At 32.7% G+C, this 18,482-nt stretch overlaps 1 protein-coding gene and 1 long non-coding RNA gene across 2 annotated transcripts in view; one reads left to right on the top strand and one right to left on the bottom strand.

The window, feature by feature from the left end:
• Positions 1-18,482, bottom strand: part of ADGB (androglobin) — a 193,783-nt gene that overhangs the window by 16,847 nt on the left and 158,454 nt on the right. The window contains exons 28-30 of the mRNA XM_089922105.1: positions 11,190-11,386; positions 8,999-9,110; positions 5-177 (exon numbers count right to left, since the gene is read on the bottom strand). Coding sequence (XP_089778231.1) covers positions 5-177; positions 8,999-9,110; positions 11,190-11,386 — 482 coding nt within the window. The remainder of the gene's footprint in view (positions 1-4; positions 178-8,998; positions 9,111-11,189; positions 11,387-18,482) is intronic.
• The window catches only part of LOC115802050 (uncharacterized), a 456,956-nt gene that overhangs the window by 402,087 nt on the left and 36,387 nt on the right, over positions 1-18,482 (top strand). The gene's annotated exons all lie outside the window — the stretch shown is intronic.

The following is an 18,482-nucleotide window of genomic DNA, read 5'->3' as shown; positions in this document are numbered from 1 at the left end:
CCACCTGAGGCTCAAAGCGAGGCACTTGTTTTTCTTTGGCTATCTTTTCTTTCTCAGAAGACTTTTCTTTGCCTTTCCTTGTTGTTTTGGAAGTTCCTAAAGATTTTTGTCCCTCACTAATAGTGTGGGAATCTGGACTTCCAAAGGTAATTAATTCCTCATGTTTCTCTCCATGTGCTAGAAAAACAAAAAAAGGAAACCAGTGAGTCATGATATAATAATAAAATCATGTCATGTAGGAAAAAGGGAAGAAGTTGGAAAAATGGTTAGTCTAAGGCATCTGGATTTTTTTTCCTTTTTTAAACAAGCAGGTAAGCAAACAAGCAGACAGACCTTTTATAAAGATCTGTGTGACTCTCTTTTATACAATTGAGAAATAATTCACATACTATAAACTTCTCATTGAAATGTATAAATCATGGTTTTGGTTTATTCATAAGGTTATATAATGATCATTACTATCGAATTTGTTTCTGATCTGGATGCTCTCAGTTCATTTTCTTGCCTAATTGCCTTGGCTAGTATCTCCAGTACAATATTGAATTGAGTATTCTCTGCTTTAATATTTATTATTCCCTTCTTTCTGCCTACTTTGGGTTTACTTCTTTTCTTTCTTTTCCAGTTTTCTAGTTTTTTAAGGTGGAATATTAAGTTATTGATTTGAGATCTTTGTTCATTTTAAATGTAAGCATTTATAGCTATAAAGTTCTCTCTTAGTACTGTTTTCATTGTATCTCATAAGTTTTGGTATGTTGTTAGTTGTTTTTCATTCATCTCTAAGTATTTTTAAATTTCCCTTATGGTGCACTTTATTTCTTCATGTGGATACAAGTTACTGCATAGTGTCCTTTGATTTCAGCCTGAACGATTTCCTTCCGTATTTCTCATAGGGCAAGTTTGTCAGTGACAAATTTTTTCAGTTTTTGTTTTTCTGGGAATGAGGCTTTGAAAGAGATTCAGTTCCATTTTCCTGTACCAGGAATACAGGCTGTTAGTTTTCAAGGTTACTGCTGAGCTGGAGACCAGGGGATGGGACTGGGGCAAGTAAAAATGTCATAAAACTTACTCTTCTTAAAGAGATATGGCTGTTTTTCTTGAATAAAGCCTTTGTTAATTTCCAGAATTCTGAAAAGTTGATTCTGATCATCTCTGCCAGTTTTTTCATTGTTTTTATGGAGGAGTAAATTTTTGGAGTCCTTTTTCCTGCTATTTCCATTGGTGTCCTCCTGGATTTCTCTTCTTATTTGAAGCTTCTGAGTTATCTCTGCATGCTGTTTGTCTGGGGCAGAGTCATGAGAGAATGGAGAACTCCCATAGGCCAGGTCTCTCACAGCTGCCTGGAGACCTTGTCATGAGGGCATGAAATATCAAAAAGCTCTGTGGAGTATGTGAGATTCCATACTAAACAGCTCAGCTCTTGAGTGTGATGAGCAGGCAAAGAAAAAAGTGGACTGATTTAACTTGTGAGCAGAAAAGTGAAAATAATGAGACCACAGAATGAAAATAAGGTTAAGAGTAAGAATGAGGCACAAGGGTAGAAATGATGAGCCATAGAAACTGAATCAAGAGAAAAAGAAAGAAAAGAAGACAAACATTTTTATAGGAAGCCACACAGTAAAATCACCTTTTATCAGAAACCCAGGATAGAATGTAGAGAGGCTGCAAAGGACATATTTTCTCTTTGGTTCTTTGATATCGTTTGTTAACCAAAAACTTTGAGGTTGAAGAAACACCATTTGCACAGAAATGGAAGCCCATGTATTTCAGCACCGCTTCCCTGCAGAGGCTCCTTATGCTGTCTCTGCTATATAGAGATGGTGCAGTACCAGCTCTTCATCTTGCCCAATATGAGGTGACTGGGTTTCGACCAGTCTCAGTGGCCACAGCTACCACCTCACTTAAATCCGGGTCCCAGAGATCTCAATGCCAGCAAAATCAGGAGTTAACTACAGTTTAGAGATCTATCTGTGGCCAGTGCTACATAATAGTACCTTATAAAAACTGGAGTAGAAGAATTCATTCTTTATATCTTGTGCAGCCGGACAACTCTGTTACCAGTTATGCTATGCTTACTGTGAAGCAGCAATTCACAAATTTGATGAATGTATGAATCACTAGGGAGTCTGGAAAATGTAGGTCTTGAAGCCCAAACCCCAGGGAGTCCAACCCCTTAGAGTTTGATATGGGGCCCAGGAATGTACAGCTTTAAAAACTATCTCAGGTGGTTCTGATTCATACTTAGAGAAACACTACTTTAAGAAATGTATACAGTTTTCCCTTTCCTTGGAAGCAAATGTTGCAAGGGGATGGGCGGAAGGGAAGAATACCAGTGAGTTAGAGTTCAGTGAAGCTGAAGGTTCCTTTACAAGAGTGGTTTTCACACTTTAGCCTGTGTCAGAACCACCTGAAGGGCTTGTTAAGAAACAGATTTCTGGACCCCACCCCCCAAAGTTTCTGATTTGGAAGGTATGAGACAGAGCCCCCAAATTTGCTTTCTAACAAGTACCCAGGTAGTTCTGAGGCTGCTGGTCCAAGGACTGCACTTAGAGAAACACGGGTTTACATTTAGGAGGGTATAATTACCTTTTCCCAATATGAAGGATTTCGCTTTATGTTCTATTATTTTTTCTAACAAATACCCAAGTATTGGGAGAGCAAATGATATTTGTTGAATCCCTACGATGTTTCTTTCTCTTTTAATTCTCAAAGAATCCCATCAGGGTAGGTTCAGAGAGTTTATGTAATTTACTCAGACTCTCCCAAATGATAAGTTGAATCAGCATTCAAATAACAGTTCAAAGGACATGTCAGTCCCTTTCAAAATCGGAGTCTTGTAAGTCACCCCATCAGCAAAGTAAAACAGTAATTGCAAAGAATCCAGATCTTATTTCACTTGGTGCCAGTTATTGGCTGCTTTCAAAGTGGGGACAGAGCATCCTGCACAACCACAAGTGGACTGTAAGCACTGTGATTTTACAAGGGGGCAACTTGCCTTTCTGCCAACAATCCCAGCCTGCTGAGAAGTGTTGTGCTAGGGAAAATCCTTTGGTCAAATAATCAAATGACTTAGAAGTGAATCCTGGATCAGCCACTGTAGGTTAACTTTGGCAGGTTTACTGTATTCATAAAACTTGAAACCTAAGACTGTGCCACAGGCTTTAAAAAAAATCAATAAAAAACATTTAAAATAGGATCTTACCTAGTATCATACACCCCAGGTTTTTAAGATGTTAACAGATGTCAGATGAAATGGAATCTCAAGCTGCTCCATTAGGTATTTCTGGTGCTTTCTTTTTCTCACTACCCATAATTCTTAGTGTTTGAGTCATACATTTAGGCACATTTGATTCCACTCAAATTAACATATTCTAATATTCAAGTTTACATATATGAACATTTACTAGAGTGTGAGGCACACAGCAGGTGTATACCATCCTCTTTCTTTATATTATTAATATATAGAATAAAATAATTTCCATATTATTTAATGGCTTACAATATGGTAACTTTTTCTTCCAGGAATTACAAGTTCAACAAAGGTGAGGATATCATTACATACTTCATTTTAAATTCCTAATTTCACCTAGTATAGGGCTGAACTCATAGTATGTATTCAGTATCAGATTGCCTAAGTTTAATATATAAAGCTTTATAGGGAATCTGTATGTGTTGGGAGCATATATGTCAGTAAGATGCAAGAATAAATATCCTAGTAGGTGAAAATTGTGAAAAATGTGACCCCGCTTTGCATAGTCATGTAATTAGAAGAATTACAGAAATATAATTTTGATTTTATGATTAAAATTCGGTGCTTAGATTTATATATCCAGAAACTAAAAGTGGTTGGGATTTGAACATTAATATAATTTCTCAACTAGAAAACTTGTTTAGAACAAAGTATACATTTACCAACTACAATCACACTTGGTAAATATAAACAGAAACGCCATGTATATATGAATATATAAATATATATAGTAAATATATATAGTATCTACAATGCTTGGTTTCTTCAAATACTCTGAACTGGATACACCATGCATGTTATTGTGCCTAAGAAAAAGCAATAATATAATATTTATTAGAGTTCAGGAAATAATGTTATAATCCTGCTAATAAAGTTAGCACTGGGACTTGAAACCAAACACTTTTGAGAATGATAAAGTTTACGTTTAATGCGAATAGATTAGAACTTCAAGTATGCAGGCCAGCAATATAAACAAAAGGACTTCAAAATAACAAGACCGCTAATTATGTATAAAGGCAGATGATATCACTAAGTATTACCTGCTCAAGATTCTCCATTTTCTATTTTCTTAAGTGAAAGTAAGCAATTTTTACTAAAACTTAAGTATTGAAATATACTAAAGGTGGCACTGTTGCTTCATGTTAACCAGAGGCCAAACTTCCTAAAATTTTATAATAGAAATAGCCTAGGTTGTACATAGCCATATTTCAGGCCTTATATTTTATCATGAGTTATAAAGATGTAAACTTTTGAAAAAAATTAAATTATATATTTAAAAAAATTATATATTTTATTTCTCATATAAATTAAACATTGAGTTTAAATCAGTAAATAGGGCAACATTTCCATTTAATCTACATAAAATTTTAAATTGGGTCATCAATGTACAAATGAAAAAAACACTTCACCAATTTCTGTTTGATATATTTATAATTGAAAGGCAAGCTAAGTGAATAATTTTAAGACATTAATAACTTAATTTCTCTAAAATATATCACACTCTTAAGGTTAAAGTTTGTAGGTTATGAGTTGTAAATATAATTGACAAGTGGAAGTGGGCATATTGATATGTTTTAATTTAAACAAATTGGCTAACTAAAAAAACACATTTATAAACATGAAATTAGAGAAGGATTATTCTGAATTCAAAAGCCACTTAACTTTCAAAAAGATTGACACATATTCTTTCAAATAGATAATTTTCCTGGTTCATTTTAAATACAATTCAATCCTGAATTTCTTTTCTACTTTCAGCAAAAAATGTATTAGGTGACACAAGGTGTCATTTAATTTTAGCAGCTGATCATTTCACACATAAACTTGTCAAATGTGATGTCAAAAAAGAAGACATATAATTATTCCTAAAGACTTATTTTCTAGTTGGAATACACAATAATGATAGAGCCATTTTTTGAAGTGCTACTAGGTTCTAGGAACTTTATATATATTATCTTGAATCTTCCAAACAACTTTGAAATAGAGGAGTTATTATATAATATAGGGGTTATTCTAATTTTGCAGGTGATAACCCAGTTTCAGGTAGTGGAATGTACAGTAGTTAGCCACTCTACTGTATTTCTCCATTTAATGTTAACTTCCTTTTAAAAACTTAATTCATATTATTAATTTTGTACCATAATCAAGATCTACATTTTACATTACTCTAGTTCATAAATTATACTACCGTGTTCCGTTACTGAAAATCCACCTGTGTCGGACAGTTTGAACTTGAGAAACGTGCATTACATTCCCAGGACTTATTTATCGTGTAACTGGAAGTTTGTGCCTTTTGAGCACTTTTACTCATTTTCTATGTCCCGCAGCCACCTCTCTGGCAGCCACCAATCTGTTCAATGTTTCTATGAGTTCCATTATTTCAGATCCCACATGTAAGTGAGATCATACAGCATTTGTCTTCTCTGTCTGACTTATTTTCTCTTATCGTAATGTCCTCGAGCTTCATTCATGTTGTTGCGAAAGACAGGTTTTTCTTCTTTTTATGGCTGAATAATATTCCATTGTGCATACCTACCACAATTTCTTTACCCATTCATCAATCAATGGACACTTGGGCTGTTTGCATGTCTTGGCTATTGTAAATAATGCTGCAATGAACATGTAGGTGCAGATATCTCTTGGAGATAATGTTTTCATTTCCTTAGGATATATACCCAGAAGTGGATTTGCTAGATAATACGGCAGTTATAGTTTTAATTTTTTGAGGAAACTTCATCCTCCATCCATAATGGCTGCACCAATATACATTTCTACTAACAGTGTACAAAGTGTTCCCCATTCTCCATATTCTCGCCAGTACCTGCTACCTCTTATCTTTTTGATAATAGCCATCCTAACAAATGTGAGGTAAAATCTCATTGTGGTTCTGAATTACATTTCCCTAATGTTTAGTGATGTTGAGCATCTTTTTGTGTGTCTGTTGGCCATCTGTATGTATTCCTTGGAAAAATGTCTATTCAGGTCCTCTGCCCAGTTTTTAATTGGATTGTTTCTTTTTTTGATATTGAATTGTATGAATTCTTTATATATTAACCTTTTATCAGATATATGGTTTGCAAATATTTTCTCCCATTCCATAACTTGCTTTTAATTTTATTGATGGTTTCCTTTGCTGTGCAGAAGCTTTTTAGTTTGATGTAGTCCTACTTGTTTATTTTTGCTTTTGTTGCTTATACTTTTGGTATCGATACCAAAAAATCATTGTTAAGACTGATGTCAAGGATTTTATCCCCTATGTTTTCTTCTAGTTTGTAGTTATATACAAATTTTAGGATTTTACTTTTTCTGTGAAAAATGCCACTGTAATTTTGATAGAGACGACATTGAATGTACACATGGCTGTGGGTAGTACAAACATTAGAAAAATATATTGGATCAGAAGCCAGACCTTCAGGCAGTAGCTTTTAAAGTATGCAAATAGACCTTTCAGGGAAAGACTAGGAGATGGGCAGTTCTGTCTGCTGTCTCTGCACTGAGCCCTGGAGGCCAGAGCATCCTTGGAAGCCTACTAAGAACTATTTGCTATAGTCTTATGGGTCTTGGTGGACAAAACCCCATTGGCCTTTAGAGCTAGGTGTTTTGGGTGCCAGTCACTCACGTGGAAATTTTAATAGCTGGAGCACTAGACGTTCAGTCCAAACCCTTTGCTTTGGGTGTTGTGAGTTCCCTTCCAATTGTATGTCACTATGCTGGGTGTGGGGTTTATGGCGAGAGTATATCTCAACCTTTACGATACGTTTTGGTGTGAGTTTTTCCATTTGCTTGATGTGTAGGAGGTAATCAGCTGTGTATCTGTTTCTATGGGAGGAGGTAAACTCAGGAGCATCCTATGTCACCATCTTAAACCAGAATTCAGTTTTCAACTCTTTTGTGTAAATACTAAAGAGCACAGTTACTGGTTACATAGTGTCAATGAAAAATTAATTAGTCGATCTAAGAAAGAAATGGAAAAGATTTTCGAGTCAAATTCAGGATTATAACCCAGGAATAGCATTTCAGAAAGCTCTGAAAACTGTTCCACCCATTAGAAGTCAAGGCATAGTTATATAAGGTTTTTGAGACAGAGGGCTGTACATTAAATGATGAATTATTGACAGTTTACACAATCCAGATCTAAGCGTCATCTTGTCCCCTTACAAGATCAAGAAGGAATGTTATCCTTTAGGAGTTGTCTTGTTGATGCCAGGAGAATGTTGCTTTTTATGGTTGAGCAGGTATTTCTGCTGATGGGGGAGGTTTGGTAGATGTATAATGCAGATGCACAATGCACAGTAGAGGGGAGACAGGAGACCAAAGGGCAGAGAACATTTTTTATGTTCACATTTTTCTTGTCATGCCACACAATGTGAATTTTATTTCACAACAGTAAATGCATTTTTAGTTTCATAAGAAACCATGCACCTCATTGTTCACTGCAGCACTATTTACAATAGCCAGGCTATGGAAGCAGCTTAAATGTCCATCGACAGATGAATGGTTAAAGAAGATGTGGCACATATATACAATGGAATATTACTCAACCATAAAAAAGAATGAAATAATGCCATTTGCAGTGACATGGATGGACCTAGATATTGTCATACTGAGTGAAGTAAGTCAGACAAAGACAAATATCATATGATATTGCTTACATGTGGAATCTAAAAAAATGATACAAATGAACCTATTTGCAAAACAGAAATAGAGTCACAGATATAGAAAACAAACTTATGGTTACCAAAGGGGAAAGGGGGTGGGGGTGGGTAAATTGGGGGTTGGGGATTAACATATACACACTAGTATAGATAAAATAGATCATCAACAAGGACCTACCTACTGGATAGCACAGGGAACTCTACTCAAAACTCTGTAATGACCTATATGGGAATAGAATCTAAAAAAGAGTGGATATATGTATATGTATAACATTCACTTTGCTGTACAGCAGAAACTAACACAACATTGTAAATCAACTATACTCCAATAAAAATTAATTAAAAGAAAAGAAACCTTGAAACTTGTCTTCCAACTTGGCTGTACCATTTTGTATTCCCGCTATCAATGTATGAGAATTCCTGTTGCTCTGTATCCTCACCAGCTTTTGGTGTTGTAGTATGCTCTTTTGTATTGTATAGTTTTATTTTAAAAATAATGTACATATGTTAATTTTTATGATTAGGCAGTCTTGCTTAAAATTTGAAAAGAATATACATTGAAAATACTCATTCCTTCAGATTTAATTATTATACTGCATAATGTGATATAGTGCTTAGGAGTAGAGGCGATTTCAGATTTTTTTTTTTAGTCTAAAGCATCAAACTGTCATTTCCTTCTCAGGAATATTAAGAGTAGTTTACATTTTAAAAAATAAACCTGAATCTTCTTTCAGTAGGAGATTCCCCTTCTTTTAAATATTTTTAAAAACTTATATTTAAAGTTATACTTTCCCCAAAACTTGGACAAACATAATTTTATAACTAGAAAAGTTTCCTGTACCTTTGTTAGATAATCATCTAGTAATTTTTACTAACTGGACAAACTTTGTTTAAACTAGGCCTAAACAATCATATATTTTTGGTTTTTATAAACCAAACAGCAAGATTTTGAAACATGTAATCAATTAACAGAACAGGAAATGCCACTGGATTAAAGTACAAATTGTAAGCAATAAGGTTTTAATAATTACATGATAAATTTATTGTTAAATATTTCTAGAAGATGTAAAACACATGAATAACATTTAGGGTGACATACCTTTGTTATCATTTTTCTCTAAGTCTTTTAGTGCTTGAACAAACATCTGTTGACTTTCAGTGAGAGGCCAACTGTTATACAACACCAAACACTGTATAATATACTTGTATACCTAGGAAATAAAATGCAATAAACAATTAACAATAAAAATAAACATAGGATTTTAGGCACATAATAAATGCATATTTTCTGGATCATATAATAATACTTTAATTAGATACTGTCAGATGTTCTCCAAAATTCTATAATACCACAGTGTATAAAAGTTTATCCTCACAACCCCACAAATACTTACCATCATATATTCTAGTATTTATAACTTTTGCATTCATGTTTATAAATGAAATTTACTTATTTTACTTTTGCTACTTATCAGTTTTGGAATCAGAATTACATTAATCTCTTAAAAAGGATTGGAAGGTTTGTATTTTTTTTTTCTGTTTTCTAGAACAATTTACTCCTTAAAAGTCTGTTAGATCTATCCTGTAGAGCAGTTAGGCCTATAGCTTTTTGGAAAGGTAAGACTTTGATTATCATTTCAGTTTTATTATTCTTATTTATTCTTATTATTTTATATTTTCTTTTTTTTAGTGGAGCAGGTATGCCATTCCTCCCCCAACTCCAGGAATTTTACATTTGAAACAATTTTTGTCAGTTTTAAATTGCTAGTATAGAGTTGTATATAATACTTAAAATGTTTTTAAAACCTGTTGTTTGCATTTATACCTCTATCCTAATTTTTTGTTCTGTATTTGATTTATTTATATTTTCTTTCTTTTTTTCTTACTTGATTAGTCTTACAAGAAGCATGTTTACTTTATTAATCTTAAGAAAGCATAGGTTTTATTAATTTTCCTAAATTTTATTCCCCATTTCATTAATTTCTACTCTCATTTTTATTAAAACTCTTTCTTATTTTTGAGTTATTCTTTTACTCTTTTTCTAACTTTTTGTTTTAATAGCTTAGTTCATTTGTTTAATCATTCATACTTTCTGACGAATTAATTTGAAAGTCAACATTCCACTGAATGCTACTTTAGATGTGGCTTACAAATTTTGATTTGTAGTTTTTTATTTTTATGGAGTCCTTTGTATTTAATAGTTTCTTTTTTAATGATTTTTTTAAACTAAAGAATTATTTAGTATATTTCACTGTGTTTTCACATTTATGGGATTTTAAGCAGTTAATTACTAATTACTATTGCATTATGTTCAGATAACATTTACACAGTATAGTTTGGTTTTTATTGAGGCTTCCTGTGTGCTCTATGAAAAAGTATATTCTCTTTTATTAGGTGGAGTGTTCTATATAGATATCTAAAAGATTAAGCTTCTACTTAATACTTCATATCCTAATGATCAAATATATTGTTTTTCAGCTTGATCTACTTGTTTCTGAAAGATATGTGTTAAAATATTCAACTCAATTGTTAACTTATTTTTCTCTACAGCTCTAATAGTTTTGCTTTTTATTTATTGAGTCTAGGCAGTGAGATGCCTATATGTCAGTTATGGCCATACTGCTTTATTTTTCCTTTTATTTTTGTATAATACCCCCGTGAATCCTATGTATTGAGATATTAAAATATCATCACAGCTCTCTTTTGGTTGAAGTTTAAAGTTTCTGTGCTATTTTGTTTAAAAGTGTCACCTTTAGACTACTTACAGTTGGATCTTATTTTTTATCTAATGTTAAAAATTTATCCTTCTAATTGATTAATAATCCATTTGCATTTATTTTAATTACTGCCATATTAGGATTTATTTTTGGCATTTTGTTTTTATTTCTTTTAATTAGTTAATTTATTTTCTTGGTTTTCAATGGATAAATCATGTTTTCTTTTGCTGCCTTAAATTATATGCATTGTCCTTTATTTCTTCAATTTAAGGCACATGCAAATATGTTTTTCTTAATATATGACCTTTTTCAAAGTCTCATAACCACTAACTCATATATAATGTAAGATAATAAATCTACATTATAGGGTTAGTTTAAAAATTAAATTTATCACATATTTTAAAATCTTGGCACAGAGAAAATTTTCAATAATTCTTCAATTCTGGTTATACACTAGTGGCACTACATATAAAAAGTATTATACATGAACAATTTTTAGGAAAATAATTGTTGCAATTTATGTTAAATTTTTATGAGCAGTACCATTAAATAATTCTTTTAAATGTAAATTACCTGCTGTGGTGTGCTAGCATTTTCTTCTATAGTGGGTACAGAGATAGTTTCCTCATCCAAAATAGGCTGACCAGTGTCTACTATTGCACTTCCAGGTCTTTTATAGGATTTATGACCTCCTGGGGCAGATTTCTTCTTAACGTAAAATTCTTGCTCTTTCTTGAATGAAGCATGAGTTGAAAGAATTTGCTTGCTAGCTGAATATGAGAAATATTAGGATTAAGTTAAGATATGTGGAATGCATAGTTATTACTGACTGTGTTATTTAGTTATATCCTTATAGAACACTCAAAGGGACAGGTCAATTTGTTTTGTTTTAATGAGATAAAAACCAACATCACTGGCTTCTTGGAAATATTCTGGTCTTAAAGAAACTTAGTGCAATGGTATATGACTTGCATAGAGCAATGCATATTCTGAGCCACCACTGATTGATAAAAGATTATACAACAATTCAACAATTTCTCATTCATTCTGTGCCGCTCGAATGACAATAAACTAATACCACACACTTTGACTTCTTCAGCGTTTAATACTATGTGTGTGTATGTTACTGTAATTTTTAATTTTTACAGTCATTATTTCTTAATTAACAGATAATATAAATACCATTGGAAGGGATACAAATAGATATGTGCTGGATGTTAATTAATTCATCAAACATGTATTGAGGAAACATAAGTGAAGCACACAGGGAAATTCGGATTCCAACCATGACAGAATAATGGTCATTGGATTTATTTTTATACCACAAAAATGATAAATTTGGACAAAATGCATAAAACAACTGCTTTAAGCCGGAGGACAATAGACAGCCCAGGACTGTGATCCTTGAGAGAAGGGCAATATTCAAGATGATCTCTCCACTTTCCCACATTTCTGCCCGTGAAGATCTTCTCACCCATGGCACAGGGAAATAGAGTTCAAACAGTGAACAGCTGTGTTGTCAGATTTAGGAAGCAAAGATTGGAATTTGAGGCTCCTGAGACAATTAGAATTTGTGAGGCAGGGTACCAGAAAGCAGGCATCTGAGCAGCAAAGGAACGCACAAATATGCATAGGGGTCTACTTGAGTCTTTAGCTGAATTTTAAACTTCGTTTGTACAAATACCTAACGATGCCTGGTAGACATTACTGGAAGATTGTGAGCTTAATGGAGATTCTGAAGGTTGCAGTGTTGAGCTGAGAGACATTGGAGTTCTGCCAAAATGAAGAAAATTTAATGAAAACACAGAGCATTCAGCTGAAACTCAAGAAAGGCTGTTCTTTAGAGCTACCCTAGCCCTGGAGTAATGGAAACTCTAGACCTGACTTAAGAAAGCTTAGAACAAAGTTTTGATAGGATTAAGCTAAACTGTCAGTAAACTGTCTGCCAGAACAAAATTCAACACTCTTTTGATGAAGACAGCATAATCTAGAGTCTTGGTAATGTAGCAAATACAATGGACAGTGCACAATGTAACCAATAGAAAAAAGTCAATAGAAATACCCTTAGAGCTGACACAGATGTTGGACTTAGCAAACAAGGACTTTAAAATAGTGATTAAAAATGTGTTTAAGGATTTAAGGGAAAAGGTTGACATAATGAAAGAACAAATGGTGAATATTAACAGAGAAATGAACTATATAAAAAATAAAAAGAAATTCTAGAGCTGACTATAACTGAAATGAGACATTCATGGATAGACTTAAACATTGTCAAATTTAGAAGAAAAGATTAGTAAACTTGAAAATAAGCAATAGAGATGATCTAAATGGAAACAAAGAATAAAGAAAAAAAAACTGAACAGAGGCTAAGTGACCCATGGTACAATACTGTAGTGGGTGGAATAGTGACCCCCCCCCAAAGACATGTCCACCTAGAACCTCAGTATGTAACCTCATTTGACAAAAGGGTGTTTGCAGCTATAATTAAGGTAAGGATTCCACCATGAGATCAACCTGGATTAAAGAGGACCCTAAATCCTATGATGAGCATCCTTAAAAGAGAAAAGGAGAAGACACAGATACACAGAATGAAAGTCATGTGAAGACAGGGGCAGACATTGGCACAGATATGCTCTCACAAGTCAAGAAATGCCAGGAGCCAACAATGGTTAGAAGAGGCAAGGAAGGATTCTCTCATAGAGGCTTTGATGGAGATATGGCTCTGATAACACCTTGATTTTGGACTTCTGCCTTCCAGAACTGTGAGAGAATACATTTTTGTTGTTTCAAGCCACCCAGTGTGTGGTAAATTGCTACGGCAGCCCTAGTAAATGAATATAGCTATCAAATGATCAAATTTATGTGTATTCTTAGTCCTAAATGGAGCTCCTATAGAAATAAAATACTTAGGTATAGATTTAATAAACTATCTGTAAAATCTGTACATTGAAGGTTTAAAGCATCATTGAGAGAAATTAAAGATATACTGTGTTCATGGACCAGAAAACTCCATTTTGTTAAGATGCCAATGTTCCCCAAGTTTAACACAATTCCAGTTAAAACCTAAAGCAATAAACTGTGTGGTCTATCCATACAATGGACTAAATACTCAGCAATATAAAAAGGAATGGAGTAGCAACAACATGGAAGTATCTTAAAAACATTATGCTGAGCAAAAGATACCAGTGCCAAAAGAGTATTTACAGTTTTCCAATTTCATGAAGTTCTAGAAGAGACAAAACTAGTTTATTGTTATGGAAATGTGAACAGTGGTTGCCTCTTTGGGGATTGGGAAATTGAATGGAAATAGATTGAGGGATTTTTTCTGGGAAATAGAAATGTTCTATATCTTGTTAAGAGTATGAGGCATACTGGTACATTGCACTTATCAAAACTCATCAACTTAGATTTGCACTTCCTGCTATATGTAAATTACCCTCCAATAAAAAATTAACAATGAATGACGAAGTCCCTATCCTTGTGAATTCCTTCATTACTTCCTTCAGACATTTAGTTATTCATTCATAACCCACTTGTTATCAAAAATATTGGAAACAAATATAAAAAAGGAAAAAAAATTTCTTAATATACGATAATCTACATGTAAATTAGGAGAAAAACAACTAATTCCAATAGAAAATGAGCAAAATACTCAAATTTTTCAAACAAGGAAATATTAAAGGAGGATATATAAGATATATAAAAATATGCTTAAACCTCATTAATGATAAGTGAAATATAAATAAATCTTTTTAGCATTAAAATTGGAATGAAGAAATATGAAAAACCAAGAAATATGATACCTTACTGTCATTCAGGGGAGTATGGATAAAATAAGGTAAATGTACACAAACTCAATGGAGGGCAATTTGACAAAATCTACCTAAATCACTACTGCATGTACCCAATGACCCAATAGTTCTAAGCATTTATCTAATATATGCATATACATGTTCAGAAAATTATATACTCAGATTTTTTTTTAATTCAGCACTGTTTATATAAACTAATGATTAGAATGATCACAAATCACTATCAGTAGGAGACTGGTTATATTAATTATATCATCAACAAATTTGAGAAATAAATGAAAATAAAATATTGAAATAAATGAAATAAAACATTTTACTATTATTTAATCCATAGTACTTCCTCAAACCCTCAATTGCTTAGATTACAAATTTTGTGGGAAATTAGAAATTTTGTATTAATTCTACAGAATGAGTACTGGTATAAGATATTATGCCTGAAAATTATATAAGATATGTAGACATTCTTTAAAATTCCCATGAGATAGTACAAAACCTAAAGAGGCTCTTATTTAAGATTTTGTTACTAGCTCACTTCAAAGCCTTCAACATCTTTGCAATGGAATTTATTTCTTCTTTAGTACCATACAATGGTTGCTTACAGAATATATACTGTAGTCTGTCATGTCCTGTTGCACTACAAATATAATACACACACACATTTTTTTGCATGTACTTTTGGTGGGGTACCCCAGAAATACATGTAGTAAAAAATTCTTGTGTTTCCAAGAAAAGCATCTGAAAACTGTTTAGAAAGAAAAAGAAATTTCAGTGTCTGCTTGTGTAATTCATAAACATAAATAGCATCCCTTTAAAAATAATATCCTGTCTGAAATCTAAATAAAGAAAATATCTAATTCACAATTACTACTCTATCAAAGTCTATGGAGAAATTTTTCAGTCTTTTCTGTGAAACACAACAAAAGTCAGGAATAAATGGAAAGAAATTTACTTGCATACAAATTCAATACTATGAAGTTGTCAGTTTTCCTTAAACCAATTTAATCTATATATTCAAGGCAATCAGAAGGAAATGATTTTTTTTGGTTTGAGGGGAAATTTTTAAAAATTGTATTAAAGTTCATCTAGAAATACAAATATGAAAATAGAAATATCTTGTAAAAGAATAACAATCTTGGATAGTGACTCTAATTTGGGGACAATTTCTGAATTATGTTCCCATTATCTTTCTACTCCATTTTGCTGTCACTTTCTTTGCCAGAAATAAATTCATAACACTGTTTTAAATGTTTATGTATAATTCTCTTGTTAATGGTAATTTTTGCAGTGAAATAAGGATAAGCTATGTATAATTCTCTTGTTAATGGTAATTTTTGCAGTGAAATAAGGATAAGCTATGTGATCAACTGTAAACAGCGTTTCCTCTACGAATATAAATGAAAAGATCTGGAGAGTAATGCTGGAGGTAACTATTTATTTAAAAGAAAAAAACATGAGGCCATAAACAGAAGAGGAGAGTTGCACATTAGTGCTTGCTAAAGTGTATCCCTGCATAAAGTAAAGTAAAGTAAAATGTATCCCTGCATTTGGACTAGCAAAACATAACAGTACTCTAATGGTCTTAACATACCTGAAGAAAAATATATATAAATATTATTTTTTATTATCTGAAATTATCTGAATAAAAATATATAAATGGTGCAGGCAGATTGAATGAAAAGCCGCAAAGTAGTAATATGAACTAGTACTGAAAATGATCTAGAAGATTTTCAGGGATGAAAGGAAAACGAGGGGGAAAAAGGAGACATGACCCAACTTCTCTGGTGATCTGGTGGGTAGGACTCTGCACTCCCAATGCAGGGGGCCTGGGTTTGATCCCTGGTCAGGGAACTAGATCCCGCATGTGGCAACTAAAATGATCCTGCATCCCGCAACTAAAGATCCCGCACGCTGCAACTAAGACCTGGTGCAGACAAATAAATAAATATTTTTAAAAAACCAAAAACAAAAGAACTGCTTAATTTCCCATTTTGCCGAAGCTCAGACTTACTAACATAATATAGGGTATTTCCCACCTCCCTGTGTCTAAATCACCATGTTTGTGCCCCAATTGTGTCATCACAGTGTGGTGTCTTCTCAATTCTCCGCTCCTCCAAATTCTTATTCATATTGAAAAGGAATATCCTTGGGCTGCAATGACAACTCAAACACTGTTTCCAGGGTCAATAAGAGAGGAGAAAAAGAGCCCTGCCTTGTTTGCATTTATTTTAGAAAGGAAAAAAAGGAAAAGTATCAATATTAGACAGAAAATAGATAAAAAGTTCTTTTTAGTAATTTGCTTATATACTTGAGATAATCAGCATAAACACTATTGGGAAAAATGAGAGATCAGGAAGAGTACTGGCCACCAAATAGTTAGGTAAAGGTCAGCTAGAAGATATAATCAATTTTAAAACAAAACATGATGACAGAATTCAGAAAAAGCATATTTATCAAAATAAATGTAAATGGAGGGGCTTCCCTGGTGGCGCAGTGGTTGAGAATCTGCCTGCTAATGCAGGGGACATGGGTTTGAGCCCTGGTCTGGGAGGATCCCATATGCCACAGAGCAACTAGGCCTGTGAGCCACAACTACAGAGCCTGCGCGTCTGGAGCCTGTGCTCCGCAACAAGAGAGGCCGCGATAGAGGCCCGCGCGCTGCGATGAAGAATGGCCTCCGCTTGCCACAACTAGAGAAAGCCCTTGCACAGAAATGAAGACCCAACACAGCAAAAATAAATAAATTACTAAAACTCCTACCCCCAACATCTTCTAAAAAAAAAAAAAGAGAAAAATGTAAATGGATTATATTACTCTATTTCAGAGACTAGAGTCTTGGATTGAGTGGAAAAAAATATCCATTTATAAGAGAAAGGTTGAAAAACTAAATGTATGAACCAAAATGAACATGCAAATGATAACAAATGGAAGAACAAGTGTTAATGTCAGACAATCTATTAAAGTTGAAAAAAGACTGCTTTACATTCATTTTAAAAATACAACATATCAGTAAATGTAAAGCAAATGTAGAACTTTATGCAACTAGCAATGTAATATAGAAATAGGTAAAATGAAAAATATTAGAGATAAATTTTTACATTTTACTTTTTCATAAATTTACAAGCCAGTAAGATGAAACGTAAATGACAATTTAAATTTTTAGATATTTCAGCTACCAACTTTTATTTTATATATATATGTACATATATATAAATGTACAGAGAGTGTGTGTGTGTGTATTTAGACATCAAATTATTTACCTCCAGAATAGAGCATGTGTTCTTTATAAACCTAAGTGTAACACTAACCAAAACTGATTTGAATTACACCACAGTAAAAACATCTACGCAATCCTCAAAATAGAAAATATACAGCCACACTTTCTAACTCCAAAAAATTTATTAAGATGTTAACAACAAAAGACTAGCCAAAAGAGTTATTTGGAAATTGTAAAAATATTATAAATGTTAAAAGTTAAAGAGAAAATATGATCTAACAAACTAAATAAAATAGTATATTCTAAACATAGGAATTTATTAAAATATTATAGACAAATAGGTTTTATTTCAAGAATGATTCCAAATTAAAAATTAATTTATGAAATTCAAAGGGATAACATTTGATGATTTCTATAAACAATAAAGTAATTAATAAAGTTCCAAACCCATCCCATATTAAAATTCTTAGCTATCAATAGAAAAACTTCCTTAGATGTTCAAAAGGGCAATTATTAGAAGTCAGTAACAAACATAATACTTAATACTTAAATGCTATAAGCCTTTCTATTTAAGAAAAGGAAATATATCATCATCACTCTTATTTAACATAGGTTTGGAGATTCCCAACCAATGCCAAATAAGAAAAAGTTAAACTTTTAAGAAGAAATATCAATTACCAAAATTGGTAAAATCATAGTTTTGTTTAAAATGAGAATGCAAAAATAGACAATGGAGGCATAAAAGCTAAAATACTAACAGTATTTTTTCTGCATGATTACAAGGGATTTCTTGTTGCATTGTTCAAATTTTCTATTTTTCAATTTTTCTACATTGGACAT

Source organism: Delphinapterus leucas, chromosome 12 (genome assembly GCF_059928025.1).
Source record: "Delphinapterus leucas isolate spDelLeu-1000000601 "Yukka" chromosome 12, BTC_Dleu_Yukka2, whole genome shotgun sequence".
NCBI lineage: Eukaryota > Metazoa > Chordata > Mammalia > Artiodactyla > Monodontidae > Delphinapterus > Delphinapterus leucas.
This window is presented reverse-complemented; position numbering and strand designations above follow the sequence as displayed.